This window comes from Myodes glareolus, chromosome 21 (genome assembly GCF_982192425.1).
Source record: "Myodes glareolus chromosome 21, mMyoGla1.1, whole genome shotgun sequence".
NCBI lineage: Eukaryota > Metazoa > Chordata > Mammalia > Rodentia > Cricetidae > Myodes > Myodes glareolus.
Genome location: NC_142046.1, coordinates 14188425 through 14211090, shown reverse-complemented (window position 1 = coordinate 14211090; position 22666 = coordinate 14188425). Strand labels below are relative to the sequence as shown.

Here is a 22666-nt window from a genome sequence, read left to right as displayed (position 1 = left end):
CAAAGTTTGCCAGTCCCATTTCAAGTCCCAGGTAGAGCATCACCCCCTCCCATGCCTTTGCTGCTCAACTTGAGATGGTCTCTCGTGGTGCCCTCTAGTATGGATGTACTTCTGAGACTCTTTAGGAGTTTGTTATTTGTCCTGGCCTCAACTCTACCGTGGAGTCACAACCTCTGAGGATAGCGGTCATTCCACTCTTACGTCTACTTTAAAATCTCCATAGGATGTTCAGTGTGCAGCAAGTTTGTGAGCCACGCCAGAGCGACATTGAAGATTTCTTCTGCTAACTTTAACTTGAGACCAAAATGTGTAGTACTGACTTCCTTGTCCTGACGACCCTGTGCAGGGAACACTGGCATGATCTGCCTGCCCGCCTGCCTACATACATGCCTTCCTTCCCTCTTTCCTTCCTTCCTTCCTTCCTTCCTTCCTTCCTTCCTTCCTTCCTTCCTTCCTTCCTTCCTTCCTTCTTTCCTTCCTTCCTCCTTTCCTCCCTTCCTCCCTTCCTCCCTCCCTCCTTCCATCCTTCCCTCCCTCCTTTCTTCCTTCCTTCTTCCTTCTCTCCCTCCCTCCCTGCCCCTCCCTCCTTCCCTCCCTCTTCCTTTCCTCCTCCTCCCTCCATCCTTCCTTCCCTCCATCCCTCCTTCCTTTCTTTCTTCCTGCTCCCTCCCTCCTTCCCTCCCCCTCCCTCCCTTCATCCTTACCTCCCTCCCTCCTTCCTTCTTTCCTTCTTCCTTTTCTCCCTGACCCTCCCTCTCTCCCCTCTCTCCCTTCCTCTCTCTCTCCCTCCCTCCCTCCCTCCCTCCCTTCCCCTGCTGTCTCTGAGCAGGTGCAGCTCTGTGCATCCATGAGGCACGTAGCGTGCACGCTAGAGGCACTTGGGCTGGACCTAGGCAGTCTTTAGCCCCACTACCTGCTCTGCAGACTGTACAGTTAAATATGGTTGTGGAGTTGCAGGGTGGTCTCTGAACACTGAAGTCTCAAGGGCAGTCTGCTAGGTGTGTGGGACGAGATGGGCCTCTGTACACTCAGGGCGGGGAGCACTGTGTGGAACTCCCTGCTCAATTGCCCTGTATGGAGAGACCCCTTTGGGCTCACTCAGTTTGTGACCTAGACAGCCTAGGGGCTCCATTGGGCATACAGAGGTATAGATTTCAGATGGGATCAGGGATAGTGACTGGGAAAGTTCAAAGGGGTCAAATCTAGAAAGATCTAGAAAGCCCTGGAAAGATCTAGAACTTCTCAGCAGGATTTAGCAACTGGACATCTCCTGCCCCCAGCCACTCTGTTGTGGTAGATCTCCTGGGAAAGGCCCCCAAAGCCATAAGCTGTAAAGCTCTCTGCATATCTGCTTGTGTCTTCTCTCCCTGGGGCCTTGGTGACATGGGAGGGCTGCCACTGCCCCTCAGCCCAAGATCTCTGCCCCAACTCCACATTCTTCTGACTAACTCTCACGGGACAGCTTTCGGTTAGACGGGTAGCCCTGGACCACCTGCCTACCTGACCGGCTGGCTGAGGGAGCGGTGGAACCGCAGAAGTAGGGTCCCCCTTACCCTGCTGATCTCAGGAGATGGCAAGTCTCAGAGAAGGGAGGGCTGGGAAGCCACACTTTGACCCCAGCCAGCTCTTGTACCAGTTCCTGGTCTCTTGGTCTAGTGTACCCCACAGGCCTGTCTGGGGGTGGCTCCTACCCACTTAAATGCCAATCTCTCTTTCCAAACTCCTGTCTCCTTGCCCTCACCAGCTCCCTCCAGGAAGCCGCCATGCTATCCGTGCTGATGGCAGCCTCCACCTTGAACGGGCCCTGCAAGAGGACGCTGGGAAATACAGCTGTGTGGCCACCAATGTGGCAGGTTCTCAGCACCGAGACGTGGAGCTGGTGGTCCAGGGTGAGTCCTGGATCTCAAGATGGTGGCAGTGGGCTGAGATGAGGCACTTGAGGCAACTTGAACACTTTTGTTCGGAAAATTTGTGAAAATACCATGTCCTCACTGAAGGGAGATTAGGGTTGACATATTCCCGTGCCGTCAATAGGTAAAGCACCAGTTACGTCTTTTTCTACTGCATATGTGTTCCCTGTCTACAACTATCCCTCAGTATCCATGGTGAAATGGTTTCCAAATGCCCTGTGCTAATTATAAATCTGACCATGGTCAAGTCCTGCTCTAAAATAAATGGTATCTGAGCCAGGCACGTGGCTCAGTTGGCAGAGAGCTTATCTGGCATGCCCAAGGCCCTGGGTTCCATTCCCAGCTCCACAGAAAGGTGGTGGGGTGGCCCACACCTGTAATCCTAGCTTCTGGAAAACGGAGGCAGGAGGTCGAGACTCAAAGTCACACTCAGCTACATGGTAAGTTAGAGGTTGAGCTGGGCGACATGAAACTGCACACATTCTTCATAGGCTCTAGATGCCTACAGCCTTTTTTTTTTTTAAATGTTTTAAATTGTTTTTATTGAGCTATATATTTTTCCCCACTTCTCTCCCTTCCTCTCCTTTCCCCTTCTACCCTCTCCCATGGTCCCCATGCTCCTGATTTACTCAGGAGATCTTGTCTTTTTCTACTTCCCTTGTAGATTAGATCTAGGTAAGTCTCTCTCAGTGTCTGCATTGTTGTCTTAAGTTCTCTGGGATTGTGGTTTGTCTTGCGGGGGACATTTCCACCGCACCCGAGGTCTGCATCACCACCCCACCTGGTATGGACCTAGGCTCCATACCTTCCACAAGCTAGGTAAGGTCCTAGGGGTTAAAACACAAGACGCACAACCCAGAGATAGAGAGTTCGAGTCATTCTCAGGGAGAATGCCCGTTTATTCAACTTAATCCGGGGTTAAAATACCCTTTGACCTCAATAAAGGAAACCTCTCCCAGCCAGAGGGGGATGGGGAAGCTGGTGCCCAGTGTGCTGCTCCATAGGCAGGTGGACGAGGGGTGCAGGGCAGTGTCGGACAGGGAAGAGGGACCTTGGTGCCTGGGCTCTTCCGGGCAGGTTGAGAAATTACCATTTCAAAGTAATATAGAGCCTACGCTATTATACCAGGCTAGAGCAGAACAAGCACGGAACTTAGCAGGAAGCTTTAGCTGGTTGCCAAAACAGTCCTTGATTTGCATCCCAGGGAGCAAGGGAAGACCTGGGCCTTACAGTTTGCAGGCTGGCTGTCGCTGCCACCTCAACCAGCAAGGATGATGCGACACCGGAACTCTTCTTGCACGCAGTTTTTATTCAGGACCTTTTACAAATCGCTTCTCTTCTTCTCTGGCTTCTCTCACAGGGCAAGCCCCTCCCAGCCCTTAAGGAGGCCTGGGCTGCCACGTAGGCACTGTCCATAGGTGTACACACACACACACACACACACACACACACACACACACACGCACGCAAGCATCTTGCGATCATCAGGTGAGAAACACAAGAGCCTGACCATCTCCAAATATGGGGTTGTTTACCCCAGAGAGCACTCGCCTTTGGGATGGGGGGGGGGAGGAGCCAGTACCATTTCGAGAGCACCATTCCACACAGCTCTCCACAGCTGGCTTTCTTTGTTTTATGTTTAAAAACCACTTATGTGTGAGTACATATGATATTTGTCTTTCTGGGTCTGGGATACCTCACTCAATATGATGTTTTCTAGATCCATCCATTTGTCCACAAACTTCAAGATGTTGTTATTTTTTTCAGCTGTGTAGTACTCCACTGTGTAAATGTATCACATCTTCTTTATCCATTCTTTGGTTGAGGGGCATTTGGGTTGTTTCCAGGTTCTGGCTATGACAAACAATACTGCTATGAGCATAGTTGAGCACATGTCCTTGTGGTGCGAATGAACATCCTTTGGGTATATACCCAAAAGTGGTATTGCTAGATTTTTTGAGAAATTGCCACACTGACATCCAAAGGGGCTGTACCAGCTTGCACTCCCACCAGCAATGCAGAAGTGTTCCCTTTACCCCACAACCTCCCCAGTATATGTTGTCATCAGTGTTTTTGAGCTTGGTCATTCTTACAGGTGTAAGATGGAATCTCAGAGTTGTTTTGATTTGCATTTCTCTGAAGGCTAAGAATGTTGAACATTTTCTTAAGTGTCTTTCAGCCATTTTAGATTTCTCTGTTGAGAGTTCTCTAGTTAGGTCTGTATCCCATTTTTTAAATTGGATTATTTGTTCATTTGATGACCAATTTCTTGAGTTCTTTGAATATTTTGGAGATCAGACCTCTGTCTGATGTGGGGTTGGTGAAGATCTTTTCCCATTCTGTAGGCTGCCGTTTTGTCTTGCTGACCGTGTCTTTTGCTTTACAGAAGCTTCTCAGTTTCAGGAGGTGCCATTTATTAATTGTTTCTCTCAGTGTCTGGCTGCTGAGATTACGTTTAGGAAGTGGTCTCCTGTACCCATGATGCCTGTAGACGTCTAGTGTTTAGTAAAATGGAGACATCGCAAATGATCCTTATACTTTATTTACAAAGGGAAAATTTGCTTTTCACTGGGAGGTGGTGGTCCATGTCTTTAATCCCACTACTTGGGAGGCAGAGGCAGAGGTAAAGGGTCTCTGTGAGTTCAAGGCCAGCCTGGTCTACAAAGCAAGTACCAGGACAGGCTCCAAAGCTACAGAGAAACCCTGTCTCAAAAAAAAAATAAATAAAATGCTCTTCAGTTGAACTGTTTTTCTAAATATTTTCCCTTTGAGGTTTATTGAACCTGTATAGGAATACAGAACCGACTGCATATAGATAATGTAATGAACAGTCATTTTCTATGCATAACACCTAAACATTCTTCATATGGTTTATCATTGTTACTTTTATTTGCTTGAGACTGGTTCTCTGTATGTAACTCAGGCTAGCCTGGAACTTGCTATATAGACCAGGCTAGCTTCAAATTCAAAGATTTCCACCTGTCCCTGCCTCTTGTGTGCAGGGATTAAAGGTGTACCAACCACTCCTATCTCTTCATATGCTCTTTATATGCATTGTGTATAAACTCCCTTTGTATCTACCTCCCTACCTGTTATCTCCTTGTAAGTCCATGTATTGATTTTGTGTGTATAGTGTATGTGTGTGCACCTGTGCGTTCGTGTCTGACAGTCAGAGCTGAAGTCAGGTGTCTTCTTACCATGACTTTCCACTCTTCATGTCACTATCACATTTGTTTATTTAATCGTGTGTGTGTGTGCGCGCGCGCGCGCGCCACACGGCATGCACAAGGGGATCAGAGGACACTTGAGAGAATGGGTTCCTTCATTCTCCACGTGGCTGGAGGGACAGTTCAGCTGTCAGGCCTGGGGCAGCACCTTTGTGCACTGAGCCCTCTCAGTCCAGTCATCACTTGGTTTCTGAGCTAGTGCCTCTGACTGACCCCAGAGCTCACTGACTGCCTAGACTAGCCCGCGATCTCTAGGATCTATCTCCTCTACCACCATCCCCCTCCACCACCATCCCCCCTCCACCACCATCCCCTCCACCATACCTCCTCTACCACCATCCCCCTCCACCACCATCCCCCCTCCACCACCATCCCCTCCACCATACCTCCTCTACCACCATCCCCCTCCACCACCATCCCCCCTCCACCACCATCCCCTCCACCATGCCTCCTCTACCACCATCCCCCTCCACCACCATCCCCTCCACCATGCCTCCTCTACCACCATCCCCCTCCACCACCATCCCCCTCCACCACCATCTCCCGTCCACCACCATCCCCCTCCACTACCACCCCCTCCACCATCCCCCCTCCACTACCTCTTTCCCCTCCACCACCAACCCCCTCCACCACCTCCCCCCCCATCATCCCTCTCCACAACCATCCTCCTCCACCACCTCTTCCCCCACACTGAACTATAGATGTGCTCAGCTATGCCCAGGTTTTATGTGGGGGCTGGGGTCCTACCTCAGGAGGCCTTTAACGACAAAACCATCTCCCCAGCCTCACAAATCCATTAGAATAAACAAACCTGTGGTCATGTCTACTGTTGTCTCATGTTCCTGTGACAGTGTGTCATGGCTGTGCCCCTGTCACTCACGGCTTCGGAGGAATCAATGTAGAACCTGCGGATCCCCTGTTGGGTGCGCTGTGATGGCCCTGCCCATGTCCTCATCTCCCCCGTGGACTTACGTCCCTGTACAACATGGACATGATCAACCAATGCACTCCGTGTTTTGATTGTTTGGATAGTGACACATTTCGAAGCAAGCTTATTTTACCCAGGTGTCTTCCTACTCGGGGTGTTGGGGTCCTCAGCTTAACCAACCAAGTGTCCTTGTCTCTGAATTGAGGAGATAAATTGAGACTTGTTTGCCATCTGCATGGGATGTTCTCTTTCCATGGCACTCTGTGTGAAACTGCGGAGGGGTGAGCAGGAAGAAGAAGGTGAGAGAGGAGAACCAAACACATCACATCAGGAGCTGGGAGTGGGGAAGCCTCAGTTTCCTGCCTCTGCAGTCAGAGATTCTGCAGATCAAAATTCTGCTGAAACTGGAACTGGAGCCCATGGCAGACCGCAGCTAGACACACACTAGGTTCATGTGTTTCCACTTCACATGTGCGCGCACGTGCATGCGCGCACACACACACACCTATACACATGTACGCGTGCACACACACATGCACGCATGCACGCACACATGCATATACACGCACGTGCCGAGGGGTGGTATCTCTGACACTGGTGTGGTCTAGCCTGGTCTCTTGGTTTCATCACATCCATTCCACACATACCACTCATCTGCTGGAGCACAGGGAAGGCCTTTTCCTCCCCGACTTACTCCCTGAACCTCCCGGGCTCTGGCTTCTGGCTTCCCTCCCATCTCTTTATGAATCCAGAGGACTCCCAGGATGCCTCTGGCACCTGTTTCTGAGTTCGTTCTGTCCTGTGAATGTTGTTTTCTGCTGTTTCTCATCGGTCTGTTCCCAACATCATGAGCAGGGAATCAGAGTTGGTTAAGCTTGCTGGCACATCCGGGAATCCAGGGACTGAAAGATTAAGTGGTTTACACAAAGTCCTGAGCAGCGAGACCACGCAGCTGCTCCCAGCCCAGGCAGCCTGGGTCTAGATGGAGTCCATGACCGCCAGCCATGTGGCCACAGATACTGAGCCAATTTTCTTCTCCTGTTGAACTCCTTTTAGATATTAGAGCAACAAAAGGTTGATCGTTCCCAGTATTTTCTAGCATTGGATCCAATTGTGTAAAACACGTTCACAGACCCTACCCAGGTCTGAAACTGCCTCTGTCTCTTTCTGTCTCTGTCTCCCCTCCCTTCTCTCTTTAAGATGGGGTCTTACTATGTATCCCTGGCTGGCCTGTAACTCTATGTAGACAATGCTGGTCTCGAACTCACATAGACCCACCTGGTTCTGCCTCCTGAGTGCTGGGATTCAAGGGGTGTAGCACCAGCTCCTGGCTTAGAGCTTTCTCTTTTCTTTTCTCATTGTGTGGATTATGAATGTACACTTATGAGTGTGTGTACACTTAGAAGTGAGAGGCTAACACTGACTATCTCCCTCCATCTCCCAACCTTATATTTTAGGATAGACCAGTGGCTCAGAGAGCTGCAGGGATCCTCCTAGCTCTGCCCATCCACATCCTGGAACCCACCTTCTATGTGGGTGTTGGGGACTGAGCGCGGGTCCTCGTGCCTCTGCAGCAAGCCCTTGACAGACCGAACATCTCCCCAGCCACTTTCTTTTTTTCTTTTCTTCCCTTATCCTTCCCTCCCTCCCTCCATCCCTTCCCTCCCCACTTCCTTTCTCTAGTGGTAAGGGTGGCGCCCCATGGCGGTGTGCTTGTCTGACTAGTACTTTGCTGCCAACTTATATATCCCAATTTCCATATCTCTCACTTGTTTTAATTCTGAGATGGGGTCTCACCATATTGCCCAGGCAGGCCTGGGACTTGGGATCCTCCTGCCTCAGCCTCTCCAAGGTAGCTAGGATTACAAACCTATACCAGCAAGCCTGGACAGACTCAGTTAACGTTTAGTTTGTGTGATTTTTAAAAATGGGTTCCATAGAAAAATTGAACAGATATGCAAAAATATCCCATGTCTTCCTCCCCCTCACCTGCAGACTCTCTGATTATGAGCAATCCTCTTCACTACTCAGAGTGACCCACACCAACAGCTGGCAAGGGCTGGAGGCCATGGTCACAACGTGTTCCCACCATGTGTTCCCCTCAAGCTGAGAGGTTCTCTGTCTGTGCTCTTCACCCCCAGTTCTAACACCTAGTGACCACCAATCGTTTTAGGGTCCAGTTCTGACTTTCCTGAAATGTCAGAGTTAGAATCAGTCCCATCCTTTGGAAGGCTGAGTACCATTTCACTGTGCACACACGGGATACACTACCCCGTCTTGCTATTCAGTCATCACTGGTAGACATGGGTTCTTCTGAGCCTTGGCCATTAGGAACACTGATTTATAATATTTTAAAAATGGGTTTGTTTATAAAAGTGCCACCTAGGATCCATCCGACTGCCACCCACCACGTCACCAAGGAAGGAGTACCAGCCTCCCTCCCCTGCATGGCCTCAGGTGTTCCCACCCCCACCATCACTTGGACCAAGGTAGGCAGAGCCTGTAACCTTGAGGGGAAGCCAGAGATGTCAATCTGATGTATCCTGGGACAGAGTGTGAGCTCTGATGTTGTCACCATGGTTCTGTCCTAGGAAGCCAACACCCTGACTACCAGGGGTCACTACAATGTGAGCAGGGATGGTACCCTGGTCATTGTCCAGCCATCTCCCCAGGACGCAGGAGCCTATGTGTGCACAGCCACCAACAGCGTGGGCTTCTCCAGCCAGGAGATGTGGCTCTCTGTTAATAGTGAGTAGTAAAGGATCCTGATGTGAGGGCAGATCAGTGGGAATCCCACAGGGGCTCATTCAGCCTTCTGCGACCATCGGAGTTCCAGTATCAAGCCCTCAAAAGACACAGGATCCAACCTGGTAGCCGCCTCATCTGCCTCTCTCCTAACCCTTCTCTGCCCCTACACCCTCTGGCCTCCTCTTTATTTTTGGTGTTCAAACCTGACTCAGGTTCTTACATGTGAGGCTTGTGTGAACGAACTTCTTGGACCAACCAGCTTCTCTCATGTGTCAGACCCCAGCTGAATGAAACCACCTTGTTGTAAACTCTGGGTGGGACATCCTCTTAGTAGCCTCCATCACTACTGGAATTAGGTAACCCATTGCAGACTGGTCAGCTGGGTCTTCGTGTTTCTTGTGGACTCTAAATGCTGCCAGGACAGAGTGGGACTCTTCCTTGGCCATTTCCTCAGACCTGGGCCTCAGGGACGAAGTCTCATTGGTTTTCATTATATACTTTTAGATCTAGTATTTGATGTTAAAACCAATGGGGATTTGGAGTATAGCTCAGTTGGTAGAATGCTTGCCTAACATTCATGAGGCCCTGGGTTCTATCCCCAGCACCACATGAGAAAAAGTCTTCCAGGTGTGGGGAAACACGCCATTTAATCCCAGCACTTGGGAGGCAGAGGCAGGTGGATTTCTGTGAGTTTGAAGCCAGCCTGGTCTACATAGTGAGTTCCAGGACAGCCAGGGTTACACGAGACCCTGTCTTAAAAACAAAAGAAAAGTGGATGTGATGGTACCAACCTGTAATCCCAGTTCTTCAGGAGGTGAGGCAGAAGGATCAGGTGTTTAAGGTCATCTTTGGCTACACAGAGCTGACTTTCAGCCTAAACTTCATGAGAATCTACTTCAAAAAGAACCAACGACAAGGGGGATTTGTTGTCAGAACTAGTGATGTCGCATGCATAGGAAGCCATGGTAGTATTCAGATGCCCCTACCATGTGGCTTGCTTCCTACCCAGTTCCTTTAGTGTGTGTATGCTGGGCAAGCTAATGGGGGGGGGGGTGGCGTGGATACTGAAGCAGCCTCTTCCATCAGGAGTCTCTGGTCTAACAGAGAAATCACATGTATAAATCATCCTAAATCCCTCTCTAGTAAGGAGCCAGGGAGAGTTCATACTCCATTTTGTGGCTCATGTCCTGGGCATGAAAGGACTGACCAATGGGGAGGCGGCAGAGCAGAGTGACGGTCGATGTGGAGACAAAACTGTGCTTTCAATTGTAGTGAGCCTTGTCTCACCTGCTCTCTGGACCTCCCAAAGGTCAAGGTGACGTCACCCTCTGCTCTCCTCCTGCTTCTCTTCCCTGCTGTGTTTACTTCTCCCAACAGCCAAACCCAGGATCAAAATGAATGAGTCCCAGGCCACGGAGGCTCCTCTGAGAGTCACAGTCAAGGCTGGTGAAGAGGTGACCCTGGACTGTGAGGCCCAAGGCTCTCCGACCCCACTGGTCACCTGGACCAAGGACGCCCACCCTCTGCTGTCTGTCACCAACAGGTACACAGCCTTAGCGCGTGGGGCTACAAGGGGGCCAAGCTCGGCTTGGAGAAAGACTGGTCTCAAAGTGGTTGTGATCTAAGCAGGTCCATGTGACCTTAAAGACACTCAGGGAAGCCTCAAGGGCTTCAGCAAATATGGCTTGTGACCCAGCCCACATCTTGTAGACTACACATCCTGAGCTGCAGGCCTGAGCTTGTGTGTCCCAGGTACCATGGGTCACCTTCCTTCTCATTTTCCCTGTGGCCTTTGCTTTCTGAGCTACACCAAGATGCTGAGGGTTCCTGGGGTGGGGTGATGCTCTCAGGGTCCCTGGAGTAAGAAAAGCCAAAACTAGGATGGGTGATACATCCTGGCCAAGACACAAGTTGCCTCTACGGCTACTCTGTAGACTTGGAGCTGCATTGGTGGCTTGCCTCTGCTGCTTCTCACTGGGGATCTTGCAAGGGATTGTTGATGGCACAGAATGCTGGCTCAGGAGGGACTGTGGGGAGCTACTTCCAGTGAGTAAATGTGCCTCAAATTCCTGGAGTCCTTGACCTGGGACGGGGGAGAGGCACCATAGCTCAGGCTGTGACATCAGTCCTGGCAATGGTTTTGGGACAGTTCAAACTGAGAAGGTCTCCAGCAGCCGACTCCCACCCCCACAACCCCCACGTGTCCCTCAGAACATCTGCTTGCCGGATCCTTCCAAAGCTCGCAGCCGTGTGTGCCTGAATACACACGGAGCTCAGAAAGTTGGCCCTGGGTGGGCTCTGCAGTGTCCTCGAGCACTCCACGGAATGTGATTATGGGGTAGCAGCAGGCGAGAGAGGGGGTAGGAAGAGCCATCTCCCAGTCCCCGAAAGGCGAGTGTTTGCTCCTCGCGGGGTGGTGGCTGTGGCCTGTTTGTTTACGGCTTGTTACTGAAGTGGGAAGCACATTCCAGATGTTCACTCCTCCACCCTGATGCGCTAATGGATCAGCAGGGAGCCGTAAATCTCCCAGGGCCTTCTGAGCAATAGTGACCGTGGAGTGTAGAGTGCATTTCTCTTCCTTTGCCTTTACTGGCATCCTTCTGGAAGGTTCTCAATGTTGGATTTGGGGTGCTCTGGGGGTTTATCTCCAGGGGTAGTCAGTGTGCCCAGGATTGGGGTGAGAAGAAAAACTCAGGCCTGGGGAGGAACTATAGACGCTCCTGGTCCTGTACCAACTTGGGGAACGCAGGTGGCCGCCGGCTGCTCTCACCCGTCTCTGACATTTGTAAAGTGGACATTCCATAGATCCCGCTCTCCTGTGTGATGGGTGTGGAGGCCTGGGTGTTGGAGATGGTGGAAGCCATTTGCTTTATACTTCTTGCTGCCGCTGGTCGTGAACACACTGAGGCAGCACCAGGAGCTTTTAAATGATTGCTGTCCTGGGGCCGGAAAGATGGACAGCAGTTTAGAGCACGTACTGCTCTTCCAGAGGCCCCAAGTTCAGTTCCCAGTGTCTGGATTAGGCAGCTCACAAGCTCCTGTAACTCCAGCTCCAGGGGATCAACGCCCTCTTCTGGGCTCTTTGGGCACCGCACTGGAATGCACACCCTCACATGGACATGGACACACACACACAATACAATTCATTTAAAAGTTGCTTTAAATGGGACCACCCTGGATCTACGGAGATAGGCCAGAGCGTAAACTGTTTGCATGAGAGCCTGAATTAATCCTTGGCACCCATGGAAAAGCCAGATGTGGTGTCTGGAGATGGGAACCCATTTCTGGGGCTGAGACAGAGACAGAGAGACACCTAGGGTTCATTAACCACTCAAGCTGAATCAATGGGCTGGGCTTAATGTCAGCTGGTTCAAAAAATAAGACAGATGGGGCTGGAGAGATGGCTCAGAGGTTAAGAGCATTGCCTGCTCTTCCAGAGGTCCTGAGTTCAATTCCCAGCAACCACATGGTGGCTCACAACCATCTGTAATGGGGTCTGGTGCCCTCTTCTGGCCTGCAGGCATACACACAGACAGAATATTGTGTCCATAATAAATAAATAAATAAATATTTTTAAAAAATAAGACAGATGATAACACTGAACTCTGGCTTCCACATGTGTGTGTATATATTTGCACACCCACCACACACAACTCTCATCTTACCATGCCCATTGTCATTTGAATTGGCCCCCGACTAGCTTGTGGGAGTCCCCCATCTCAAACGGGACAACTCACATCTTGCATTTGTCCAGTTCAGTGGGTTTTGTTTCTAGTAAATTCACAGCTGTGCAGCAATCACCACGGTCAATTCTAGAACATTTCTGCCACTCTCTTCACCGGCTAATGACAGACAGGTGTCTGTATGTTTCTGGGCAGTCAGTTAGTGCCTCTGTTCTTTTAATTGCATTTTAAATAAGTAAGACATGTGTTTGGGGTTCTTTGGGCTTTCTTGGAGTCCAAAGCTGAGCATGAGGCCAAAATGCAGCCACTCACAGGCACAGAGCATAGCCCCTGCCCCCAACCCACAGGCATTCAGCCACAAAATAGAACCTTGTAAGAGGCTCACGCTCTCTCCCTCTGTCCTGTCTGTTCTTCTTTGGCCAAGAGGCCCAAGGCTCAGGTTCCAGACCCATTCTACAAACCAAAGGGTTCACTTCCTTCCATGAGCCGGAGGTGTCTGGCTGCCTCAGGATCCAGCAGGCCTCAGGTGGCTCCTCCTCTGTCCTCTGGTATTCTGCCTCCCCGTGCCAAGCCTGTCCTAGGGGTCTCAGCCTCAGAGTGACTTGGCCTTGTCTCAGCATCACTGATAAACCTGTAAGAAAGACTGGCTGGAGTTGGCGTCAGGATAAGCTGGGCCGGTATAGCCTCTTCTATCCCAGTTTGGCCAAGAGTGGTAGGCCCAGCCAGCAGGCCACCCCGGAGCTGGGTGCGGTAAATGGCGTCATGCTGGGGCCACAGAGGAGGAGAGGAAACCAGTGACTGGGGAGGGGGGATTAGACACACAGGGACAGTACACACAGAAGAACACACTCAGATGTACACAGAGACTAGACACACGCACATGTATACACACGTGCAGGTCAGGCCAGGCCACTGCTTCTCCCAAGCACCTGGAAAATAATATTCTGAACTTGGGGATGTCTCCGACACTTTCCAAATCAGAGAGATTTCTGGAGAAAGTGAACTCCAGGGGCTGGAGAAGCCAAGAGACCCCCGACTCCCACCTGAGTCCTCCTCCTTTCTGAGGGTCTCACACATGCCACATGCTTCTATATGAGTTTGGTGGGTCTGGCTTCTGCCCTGGACATGGGATTCTTTCTTGCATGGCCAAATGCCTGGTCCTTCTGGTCCACCCCTGCTGATGTGTCTGTACACTATCTCAGAGGGCAAGTCTGCATCCAAGCTGCCCTGGAGTGACTAAGCTCCAGTCCTCTGTTTGGTGCATACACGTCCCCACCAGTTTCACTGATATAAATGGGGCTGCTGGGTGTCTCTGTTCACACGCTCCTCTCTGTCTCCTGGGTCACCTCCTTGGGGGATCAGGCCCCAGGGCAATCAGCTAAGGACAGAATTTAGGGAATGGTCTTTGGCTGTCTTCTCTCGCAGTCCTGGAACTGTTGTTTTTGCGAAGTTTCCTAGTCACCAATACAAAAGTAAAGTAGGCTTTACAGATTGGGACTAGCTCACACCAGCTCTGTGACAGTTCGAACTAGACACCGAAGGGCCTGGGGGGCTCTGCCCAGAGTAACCCAACTTGCTTGGTGGACTCAAACAAGATCCATCTCTTCCTCGGACCTCAGTTTTCCCATCTGAGATGTGAAAGGGTCCAGCGGGTGGTGATGGCCAGAGAGCATCTCTCTCCTCAGCTGGGATGCTGGGTTAGGGCGTGTTGCTAGGCAACAATGTTTAATGTTTGTTTTGGGATTCTGCTTTGGAGTGGGGGCAGCTGGAAGTGCTCCTGGCTTCTACTCCTGCTCCTGAGGCATCAAGCCAGGGACCCACACAGGGCCAGATTCCCCAATTCCAAAAGGGGAGTGGTAGCGAGGGGACACAGCAGCAGCTCCAAGCTTCCAGTTGTCACAATCTCTCTCAGTTCTCTGCCCACTCGCTAGGACCCTGCAGGACAGCCAGCCCACCCACCAATCTCATTATGGGACTGACTAATGAGAGCCAGTGGCTGAGTACAGACGGTCTAGGGGCCTGGTGTGGGGTCTCTGCCTCCATGGCGCTTCAGAGCTAGTGCTGGTGGCCAGTCTACTAGCTCCCGAGTCTGGCTGTCAACCTCCATGACCAGTGGCTGCCTTTGCTAACCAAACATCAGACCCAAAACTCTTGGTCACCACACAGTGATGGGGATACACAGTGGCAGGACCTGAGGGCCAGGTGCCACACTGTTCCTAGGCCAGCTGAGTGGCATGAACGACAGAGCTTGTCACTCGGACCTCTGCTTTGCTAAACATGGTGATGGTGCCCATGGGGACTCTGTCCTCAGGCCTGGCTCGGGGAGTATCAAATAAGAAGGCATCCAGCAGATGCTCAACTGTGTAGACACATACGGGAAGCACACAACAGTTGGCCGCCATTGCTGACATCAACACCATCCATGTTAGCATCATGAGCAGCCTAAAATCTCATTATCTGACGGTCATTGTGCAGGACCGCTTTTCCCATCTCTCCCCTCCCCGTCTCTCTAAAATCATTCTTCCCCCTTTCCTCAGTTTCTCCAGTTCAGCTTTTCTGCCTGTGACTTTTTGATGAGGGATTGTGTCACTAGACTGGAAGGCTCCTCATCCTTGGCTTAGAGATGCCCTGGCCCAACGGGCATGGCTGCACACACCAGCACACAGTAGGTATATGCTGAGAAGTGTGGACCATGGGCAGGGTAGCTTCTCCAGCCTTCAGTCCTACTGTGTGCTCCTTCAGTAAGGTAGAAAGGGCTGTGGGATGACTTTTATAGCTAGAGGCCCCAAGATGGCCCCTGTGGCAATTGGAGGGACCAGAGCAGACAAGGGCCAAGACTCTCAACAGTCCCAGTCAACAGGCTCTCCAGTCATCAGGAACCCAGGACACGCCCACTGAATGAATAAATAACAAATGAGCGAGCCTAGGTTCTGGAACTTTAGCCTGCTTGGGAGTGTCCGGGAAAGCTCCACGGAAGGGCTGGAACCAGTAGTGTCCAGGGGACATTGTGGCTGTATTGAGAGTATGGGAGAGGGGACTGTGTAAGTGAAGGTGGGGGAGGGAATGCGTGTGTGGACGGGGGCAGCTGTAATTTGCTGCCAAATATTCATGGGCACCTACTATGTGCTAAGGATTGGGATAGAATAGGACCTGGGCACACCTGGTTCCTCCCAGAGAATGTAAGCGATCACATGTATAATAAAACCCCCTAGTGACTTTTGGGAGTTGGCTGGACAGAGGTATGGGTGACAAAGCAGGCAGGTGTGGGCTGTGGATGCTCCCACCAGGTGCACTTCCCTCCAGGTGCACATTTCCCCAGGTGCACTTCCCTCCAGGTGCACATTCCCCCAGGTGTACTTCCCACCAAGTGTACATCCCACCAGGTGTATGCCCCCCCCACAAGTGTACTTCTCACCAAGTGTACATCCCTCCAGGTGTACTTCCCACCAGGTGTACATCCCTCCAGGTGTACCTTGGTCCATCTGGGGCATATCACGAGGCTGCTGTCCAGCCCTCTACCTGATTGTGGGGGAGGGTCATGGGCCCTTTGCGGATCCCCCAGCCCAGTGTTCTGTCATGTGTGTATGGTTGGCCCCGGACTGCAAGGCCCCAGCCAGATGGACATAATAAACAGGAAATTCCCCTTGAGTCCAAGTGCTCTCTTGGGTGCTGTGAGGAGCCATCTGGCTGCAGATCCTTGAAGAAGCCCTCCTATTGATGGAACCCCCATCCCCAGCAGCTCCTGGCTTGAAGAGTCTGGTGTCTTGCACTCCTCCTCCCTTCCCTGGCCAGGGCTTCCCTGCTGAGTGTCTGGGAAGGTATAGGGAGGACTTTGTGGGGAAGGGCTGGTGGAAGCTGCCGGGAGCCCCCTTCCAGAACCTCCCAGCTATGTACGGCCAGTCCCAGGCCCAGGACAGTGGTTTTACCTTTTCTCTGAGCCTTGTTGGAAGTTCAAACTGGGCCACAACAAAGACATTGCTCCATGCAGGGTCTGGGTTGGGTCTCCCATTGGAGCCCCTGGCAGACAGGCTCCTGGTGTCACAAGCTGGTTAGAGGCCACAGAATGGGCTTGCCAGTCTAGGGCACGAAGGGAGGAAGTGATGTCTGCATAATGGAGGAAGAGCAGGTGCATCCCGGCAGGCAGAGCGGCAAGAGTGGGCTGAGTCTGAGCTCTGAGGGCTGTGACAGGGCCTGGGATGAGGGTGGTGAGAGAGGAGGCCAGGGCATGCCCTGCAACGATCACTCCAGGCCAACGCAGTGTGATTGAGTTTTGTTCCTGGAGCTTGATATGGCCACGTCGGCACTCAAGCAAGCACCCACTCTTTTGGGCAGACCCAGGTGCCCTTGGCCTGCAAGTGTCAGCTTGCTTATCTAAATCGTGGGTCCACAGTTCTTCAGTTCTTTCTTGTGATAACAATGAGCACCCACACACACCCACACACACACATGCTGACAATGTCCACAGTAAATGACCTGCAATTGGTTATAAGAAAGACAGGGTGCTGGGGGCCTGGGACATAGTTCAGTTGGTAGAGTGCTTGCTGTGAGCTTATGTTCCACCCAAAGCTGTGAACAACGCCTGCTGCGTACTCGGACCAGCTAGAATGGTTCTAGGTAGGCGGCTATCACTGCGCTTTACCGATGGGTGGAGAGAGGCAAAGCCAGTGCTGACAGCCTGGGTGTGGTTGGAAACCATGCACCCTGGCAGCTGCATGGAGGGAAGCGGGGGCTCAGGGCTGGCTCCCAAGGATCCTGCCAGGGGCCCTGTGATGCCATTTTGCAGGGGTGGATGCTCAGTCTCAGTAGCAAGGGGATGGGGAACCAAGCTGACACCCATCAGAAGAGCTCAGGTCAGCTCTAGGTTGACAGTTGACCTTGGGGTCCTCCGCCCCTGTTCTGGACACTTGTTCCTAGGCTAGTCAGGGCCACAGGCTGCAGCCGTCATCCTCTGGAGCCAACACATATGGAGTTGACATCATGTCTGCAGGGCCCCTTGGGGTCCGTCCCAGCTGCTGGAGCCTGGCTAGGGTCCTGTAACCTTGGGAGGAGGGACCAGTAAGGTGGGCCAGATCTGAGAGAAAGTCTGCAAAATTTTTTCACATGGGTCTTCAAGATGTGTCTGGTCAGTAACTTCCCAAGGGGTCCAGGTTTGAGCTTGGGAGAGCCTAGGGACTCGGACACTGAGGGCTTAGGGCTGGTAAACTTTTCTCTGGAAGTGGAGGGCTCTAGCCTCCTGACAGATATGCTGAGGACAGGGGCATTGCCGCCAGCTGTAGTGTGACATGGAGGGGGTTGCTGAGCCAGAGCCCCAGGGATGCAGGCCCATTTTATAAATGAGGAAATGGAAACCCGGAGAAGCAACCGTTTGTGTCCTTGGTCACACAGCTAAGCAGACTGGGAGTGTGGATTGAAACCCAGCCACCTCTCTACAGGTCCTACACTGAGAGCGCTTGACCTTGGTTTGGAGGCAGGGCAGGGGCTGGGGTCAAGGCCTAAAGGTAGATGCTACCTCAGTCTGGGAAGGCTGCCTGGGGGAGGCAACTGAATCCTTGGAGGTGGATCTTCAAGCCTTTCTCTGGTCAGGGTGGAGTAAGATTTCCCTGGTGTTCCTCCCTCCCATAGGTACATTCTCCTCCCATCGGGCTCCCTGCGCCTGGCACAGACACAGGTGGATGACAATGGCCACTATGAGTGTACAGCCAGCAACCCCGCAGGGGCCACATCTCGCCACTACACCCTCAAGGTTCAAGGTAGGGCCCCCTGGTGGCTGTCTCTCCGTCCACCCATCATCTCCCTGTCTTGCCTTTCCCTCCACCTTCTCTACAGTACCAGGCCAGCCATCCCTCTTCCTGGCTCTGGGTCTGGGGAGGCTGTTGAGGCCCACCACCAACAGCACTCAGTGGGGACCAAGAGTAGGGATACATAGGAAGCAGTGGTTCCAAGGATCTCTCTGTTCGGCTGGAGTCACACAACTTGGGAGCCCGGCTCTAACTTTGCAAAGGTTCATGGGGCTAAAGGCTCTTCCTGCCAGGAGAACCTTCCGTCCAAAGCACTCTGCTTCAGCAAGATGCCTATGTCTCCATAATAGGCCCACTGACGTTTGTGGGGGCTCCTGTTTCCCAGGCACCCACTGTGGTGCTGGTCCCTAGCACGCTTAGTGGGTCCCTCGAAACATTTTAAAAAAGTCATCCCGTGTCAGTCATATCCCAGAGCCCCGGGGAAACCCTAAAACAGGACCAAGCATGGCCCAGTTCACCTGCTGCTCTCATGGGACCCACAAGGGAAGGGTGGATAGATTACGGATGTTCCACATTGTTGCTCGTGACTTGAAATCCGTGCGCGAAGTCTGCGGGTAATGGGGAACAGCTGCGCGTACTCACTCATCTGTGTCCCTCACACTCCAGCTGGACGGCTAGACACATTATCTGTTCTCCCAACAAGCGTCCCCAACCCTCCACAGATGCGTGCCAGCCCTGCTCAAGCCAGCATCCCATTCTACAGACAGATAGGCTGAGGCCTGGGCTGGGGCGTGGAAAGAAAAGATTTGCCCTGGCCAGTGAGAGGAACGTGGGGGTGGAAGTGAAAGCAGACAGGGAAGCGGCATAGCTGAGCTTGAGTCTCAACATTGCTCCCAGTTCTCTCTGTGGCCTTGGGCCAGCTATTTGCTCTCCCTGAGCCTTGTAAGGTGGGGCTACAATAATGCCCAACCTGAGCCGTCAGAAGGGCTCAGAGCAGTGCAGACTGAGATGTGGCAAAGACGGTGGGTGCGGCATAGTGGTTGCGGCGTGGACATCTCCTTGCTCCTGCATCTTTCTGAGCACCTCCAGGCAGCAGGAGGTTCCGATGCCTGGGCTCCTCTCTGACTGTGCCCTAGAAACTGGGACAATATCAGGGTCCCTCAGCTTGCCCAATGGCCCAGAAGAGCAGTGTGGCCTGAGTTCTATGGATGCTCCTGGCCTGCACAGGCTGGGCCTTCTGGAAGCAGTCTGGACTCTCAGACACACAGACCCAGGGCTGCGGTGTCCGCCTCTTTCTTCACCCGTAAGAGGAGGAAAAAATCTTTATACGCCTCAGTTTCTCCATCTTCAAACTGGGTGTGACATTCTCCACCCTGCAGGAGGACTCACAGGGCGGAGTGTGGGGAAATGGCTGGAAAATACTAACATAGTCCATAGGTATGGCTGGGGGGCCAATAGGGGTGGGTGCTCACTCCAAGGGGAAATTGAGGCTCAACTGGTGCCAAGGAACAGAGCTGAGATTGTGTAGCTACTCTGAGTGCACTGCTCCAACCTAACCTGGCTCAGCCATTCTGAGTCAATCCTGTCTACAGTGCCTCAGTTTCCCTATATGCCCATCAGATGGCACTTCTCAAGCGGCACAGGGCACCTTGGTGGGGGCGGGGGATTAATGCATCGAGTGCATTCATGTGTCCAGGTGGAAGCTGGATTCTGCTCTTTCAGGGTGTGGGGAAGAAAGGCCACATGGTCCACAGCTCTTCCTTGGGCGATGAGGAGGAGGGTCTGCCTTAGGTCTCCCCATTCCCCCCCCCCGTGATGATTTTGCAGCTTGCTGATATCAGGGTGGTAGCATGGGCTGGAACTCTAAGACCCCTAACTAGGCAGCCTATCATGATACTGTTGCTCATTCATCCTTGGAACCCTGCCAGTTCCCCCTCAGGTGCAGCCCGGCCCTCGAGTCCTGAAGGTGCTGGCAGGAGAAGCCCTTGACTTGAACTGTGTGGCCGAGGGCAACCCAGAACCCCAGCTGAGCTGGTTCAAGGATGGGATGGCTCTGAGGGGCGAGGGACCCCAGGACTCTGTCCACTTCGCTGCTGTCCAGACCTCTGATGCTGGGCTGTACCGCTGTGAGGCCTCCAGCATCGCTGGCAATGATACCTGGAACCTGGAGCTCCGTGTGCTGGGTGAGTCCCCGAGCTCCAACACGGGTCCACCATACCTCACCTCCTGCTGCCGTGGCCCACACCTCTGAGATGCTCTGCTTGTCCTGTCCTGAGACACCATGTAGGCTCCCTGATTTGCACAGATGACCCGTGGCCTGTGACCCTGGGGTCCTTGTGCAAAGTCCCTGTGGGACCGTGGTCAGGGATTGGGTGTCTGACTCGGCTCTCTGGTTTACTACATGGACAACTCTGGCCAGATTTTCACCTGCAAGGGGATCCAGTGATAGGCAAGGCCACAGAATATTCTGGATCAGTACTAGCATTTTCACTGTTGGGAACTGGAAGCAAGATGCTGTAGGGAGGACACCAACATGACCCTATCACAGCTCTCGTGTTCGAGGCACAGGTCTAGCCTCTGACGCGGGAGTCTCTGGGAGGCTGGGGACTGCGGTTCTGGGAGGAGATCCCCTCCCCCCACATCTTACTGAAAAGGATTGCTAGACCTAAGGGTTATGGAAATGCCTTGCTACCTCCCACAGAGCCACCACACTGGGGGGTTGACGAGACCAAGGGCCTGCTGGAGCGAGTGGCTGGAGAGAATGCCAGTCTACGGTGCCCTGCCCGAGGTGAGGTCGAACCCAAGGTGGGGCTAGGAAAGCAAGCACTGACCTGGCTTCCAGGAATTTGATTATTCGGTGACTTCCTTGGGTTATGGGGGTCATGGAATCACACTGACAACTCTATAAGATGGGTTTTGCCTTTAGTTTCTCTTTCTTAGGGTTACCTGGTCCCAGAGAGATTAAGCAATTTGCATAAGGACGCACAGCCAATGTGTGACTCAGTATGGCCTGACTTCCAGTCCATCTGTCTATGAATCCCCCATAGTCCTCAGCATCTGGAAAAGTGACAGATGGGGCTAAGGGCAGCTCTTGGGTCCTTTTGGATTGATTGCGAGGTTACCTTATTTCCCCATACTTTCCCATAGTGGTCCCAGCAAGTCAGCCTTTTCTGGGTTTTGAGATGGTAAATGCGGTTGAAGGTCCATCTTGTCTCCTCAGGGTTAGCTGTTCAGACAGAGCCTGGCTTTGGTCCTTCCTGGAGGTTTACATTCCCTTTTGAGTCACAGTCTCCTTTGCATGGTGGGGGCACTGTTGTGAGGTCTAAAGGTGGGGGGGGGAGTCAAGGCTCCCAGACCCGTGCCTGGCACCCAAAGACCTCACTGCCCCAGGGACCCACCTTCTTGGCCTTGTCTGTGGCTGGTGGGTAAAACGAGCCAGTTCCATCACGGTTGGTGAGTGTCCCCACAGGCTGAGGATCTGAGGAGCAAGAGGTGGGTAAAGAAGGCAGCAGGAGCAAAGACGGCAGGAAATGGCCTCAGCAGCTCCATCGCCCGCAGCAGGGCACCTGGGAGATCCCTGAATGTAAGGAGGCAGGCAGGAGAGGGGCTCAAGAGCAGGTGGGAGCTGGGAGCCTTGATCATAGTGCCACCTAGTGTTGCGCTCTAGAAATAGCAGGCAGGAACACAGACATGGCAAGCCACCAGACCCGGTCTGCTTGCTACCTTCAAGCTGTCCCACAGTGTTCCACACAGATCTCTCCCACATTTATCCTTGAACAATCAGAGTCATATTTCGGCATCGCCAGCCTCACCCAAGGCCCTCGGCAATGCATCCTCTCTGGGATCATCCACCCCAGGATGTATTTGGCACTTTCCCCAAGGGTACACAGCAGTGGGCATAGCACAAGAGTCTGGCACACGGAAGCCCTTGGGATACTCAGGAACATCATCACCTCTCCTCCGTGGCTGGGGTGTGTGACCAGAGTGTGGCTGCCCCAAGTTTGGTCATGCTGTGAAGGGAGGGACAGGACAGGAAGAGTCAACATCTCCCACTGCCTATGCCCGGCTCCAGAGGCAGAGTTTGGCATGCTGAGCACAGCAGGCTTGCTCATTCACGTAGTCCCAGTATGTATGGGCTGTGCTGGTGGCTGGGGTGCAGCAGAGACCAGGGAAGCCCCTGATCCTCATGAGGGATGACAGTAAGCAGTAAAAGTGCATTGACAGGGGTGTTCTGTGGAATATTTCAAAGCCAGAGCTGGCAGAGAAAGGAGAGTTCAGGGCTGGCAGTAGGTATGTGGGAAGGACCTCCCTAAGAATCAGAAAACGGGTTTTGTCCGTGTGCCTATGGATGCTCAGCATTGTATGGGGACAGGGGACATATACTGCTGATCTGAGATGGCTCCTCCTCCTCCTGGCCCGGGGGTGACACGGA

At 52.6% G+C, this 22666-nt stretch overlaps 1 protein-coding gene across 2 annotated transcripts in view; it reads left to right on the top strand.

The window, feature by feature from the left end:
- Hmcn2 (hemicentin 2) overlaps nt 1–22666 on the top strand; it is a 156143-nt gene that overhangs the window by 48460 nt on the left and 85017 nt on the right. For both annotated transcript variants that reach the window (XM_087899778.1, XM_087899779.1), the window contains exons 19-25: nt 1745–1889; nt 8442–8554; nt 8657–8813; nt 10191–10356; nt 18119–18246; nt 20163–20417; nt 20936–21022. In XM_087899778.1, the coding sequence (XP_087755904.1) occupies nt 1745–1889; nt 8442–8554; nt 8657–8813; nt 10191–10356; nt 18119–18246; nt 20163–20417; nt 20936–21022 (1051 nt within the window). The remainder of the gene's footprint in view (nt 1–1744; nt 1890–8441; nt 8555–8656; nt 8814–10190; nt 10357–18118; nt 18247–20162; nt 20418–20935; nt 21023–22666) is intronic.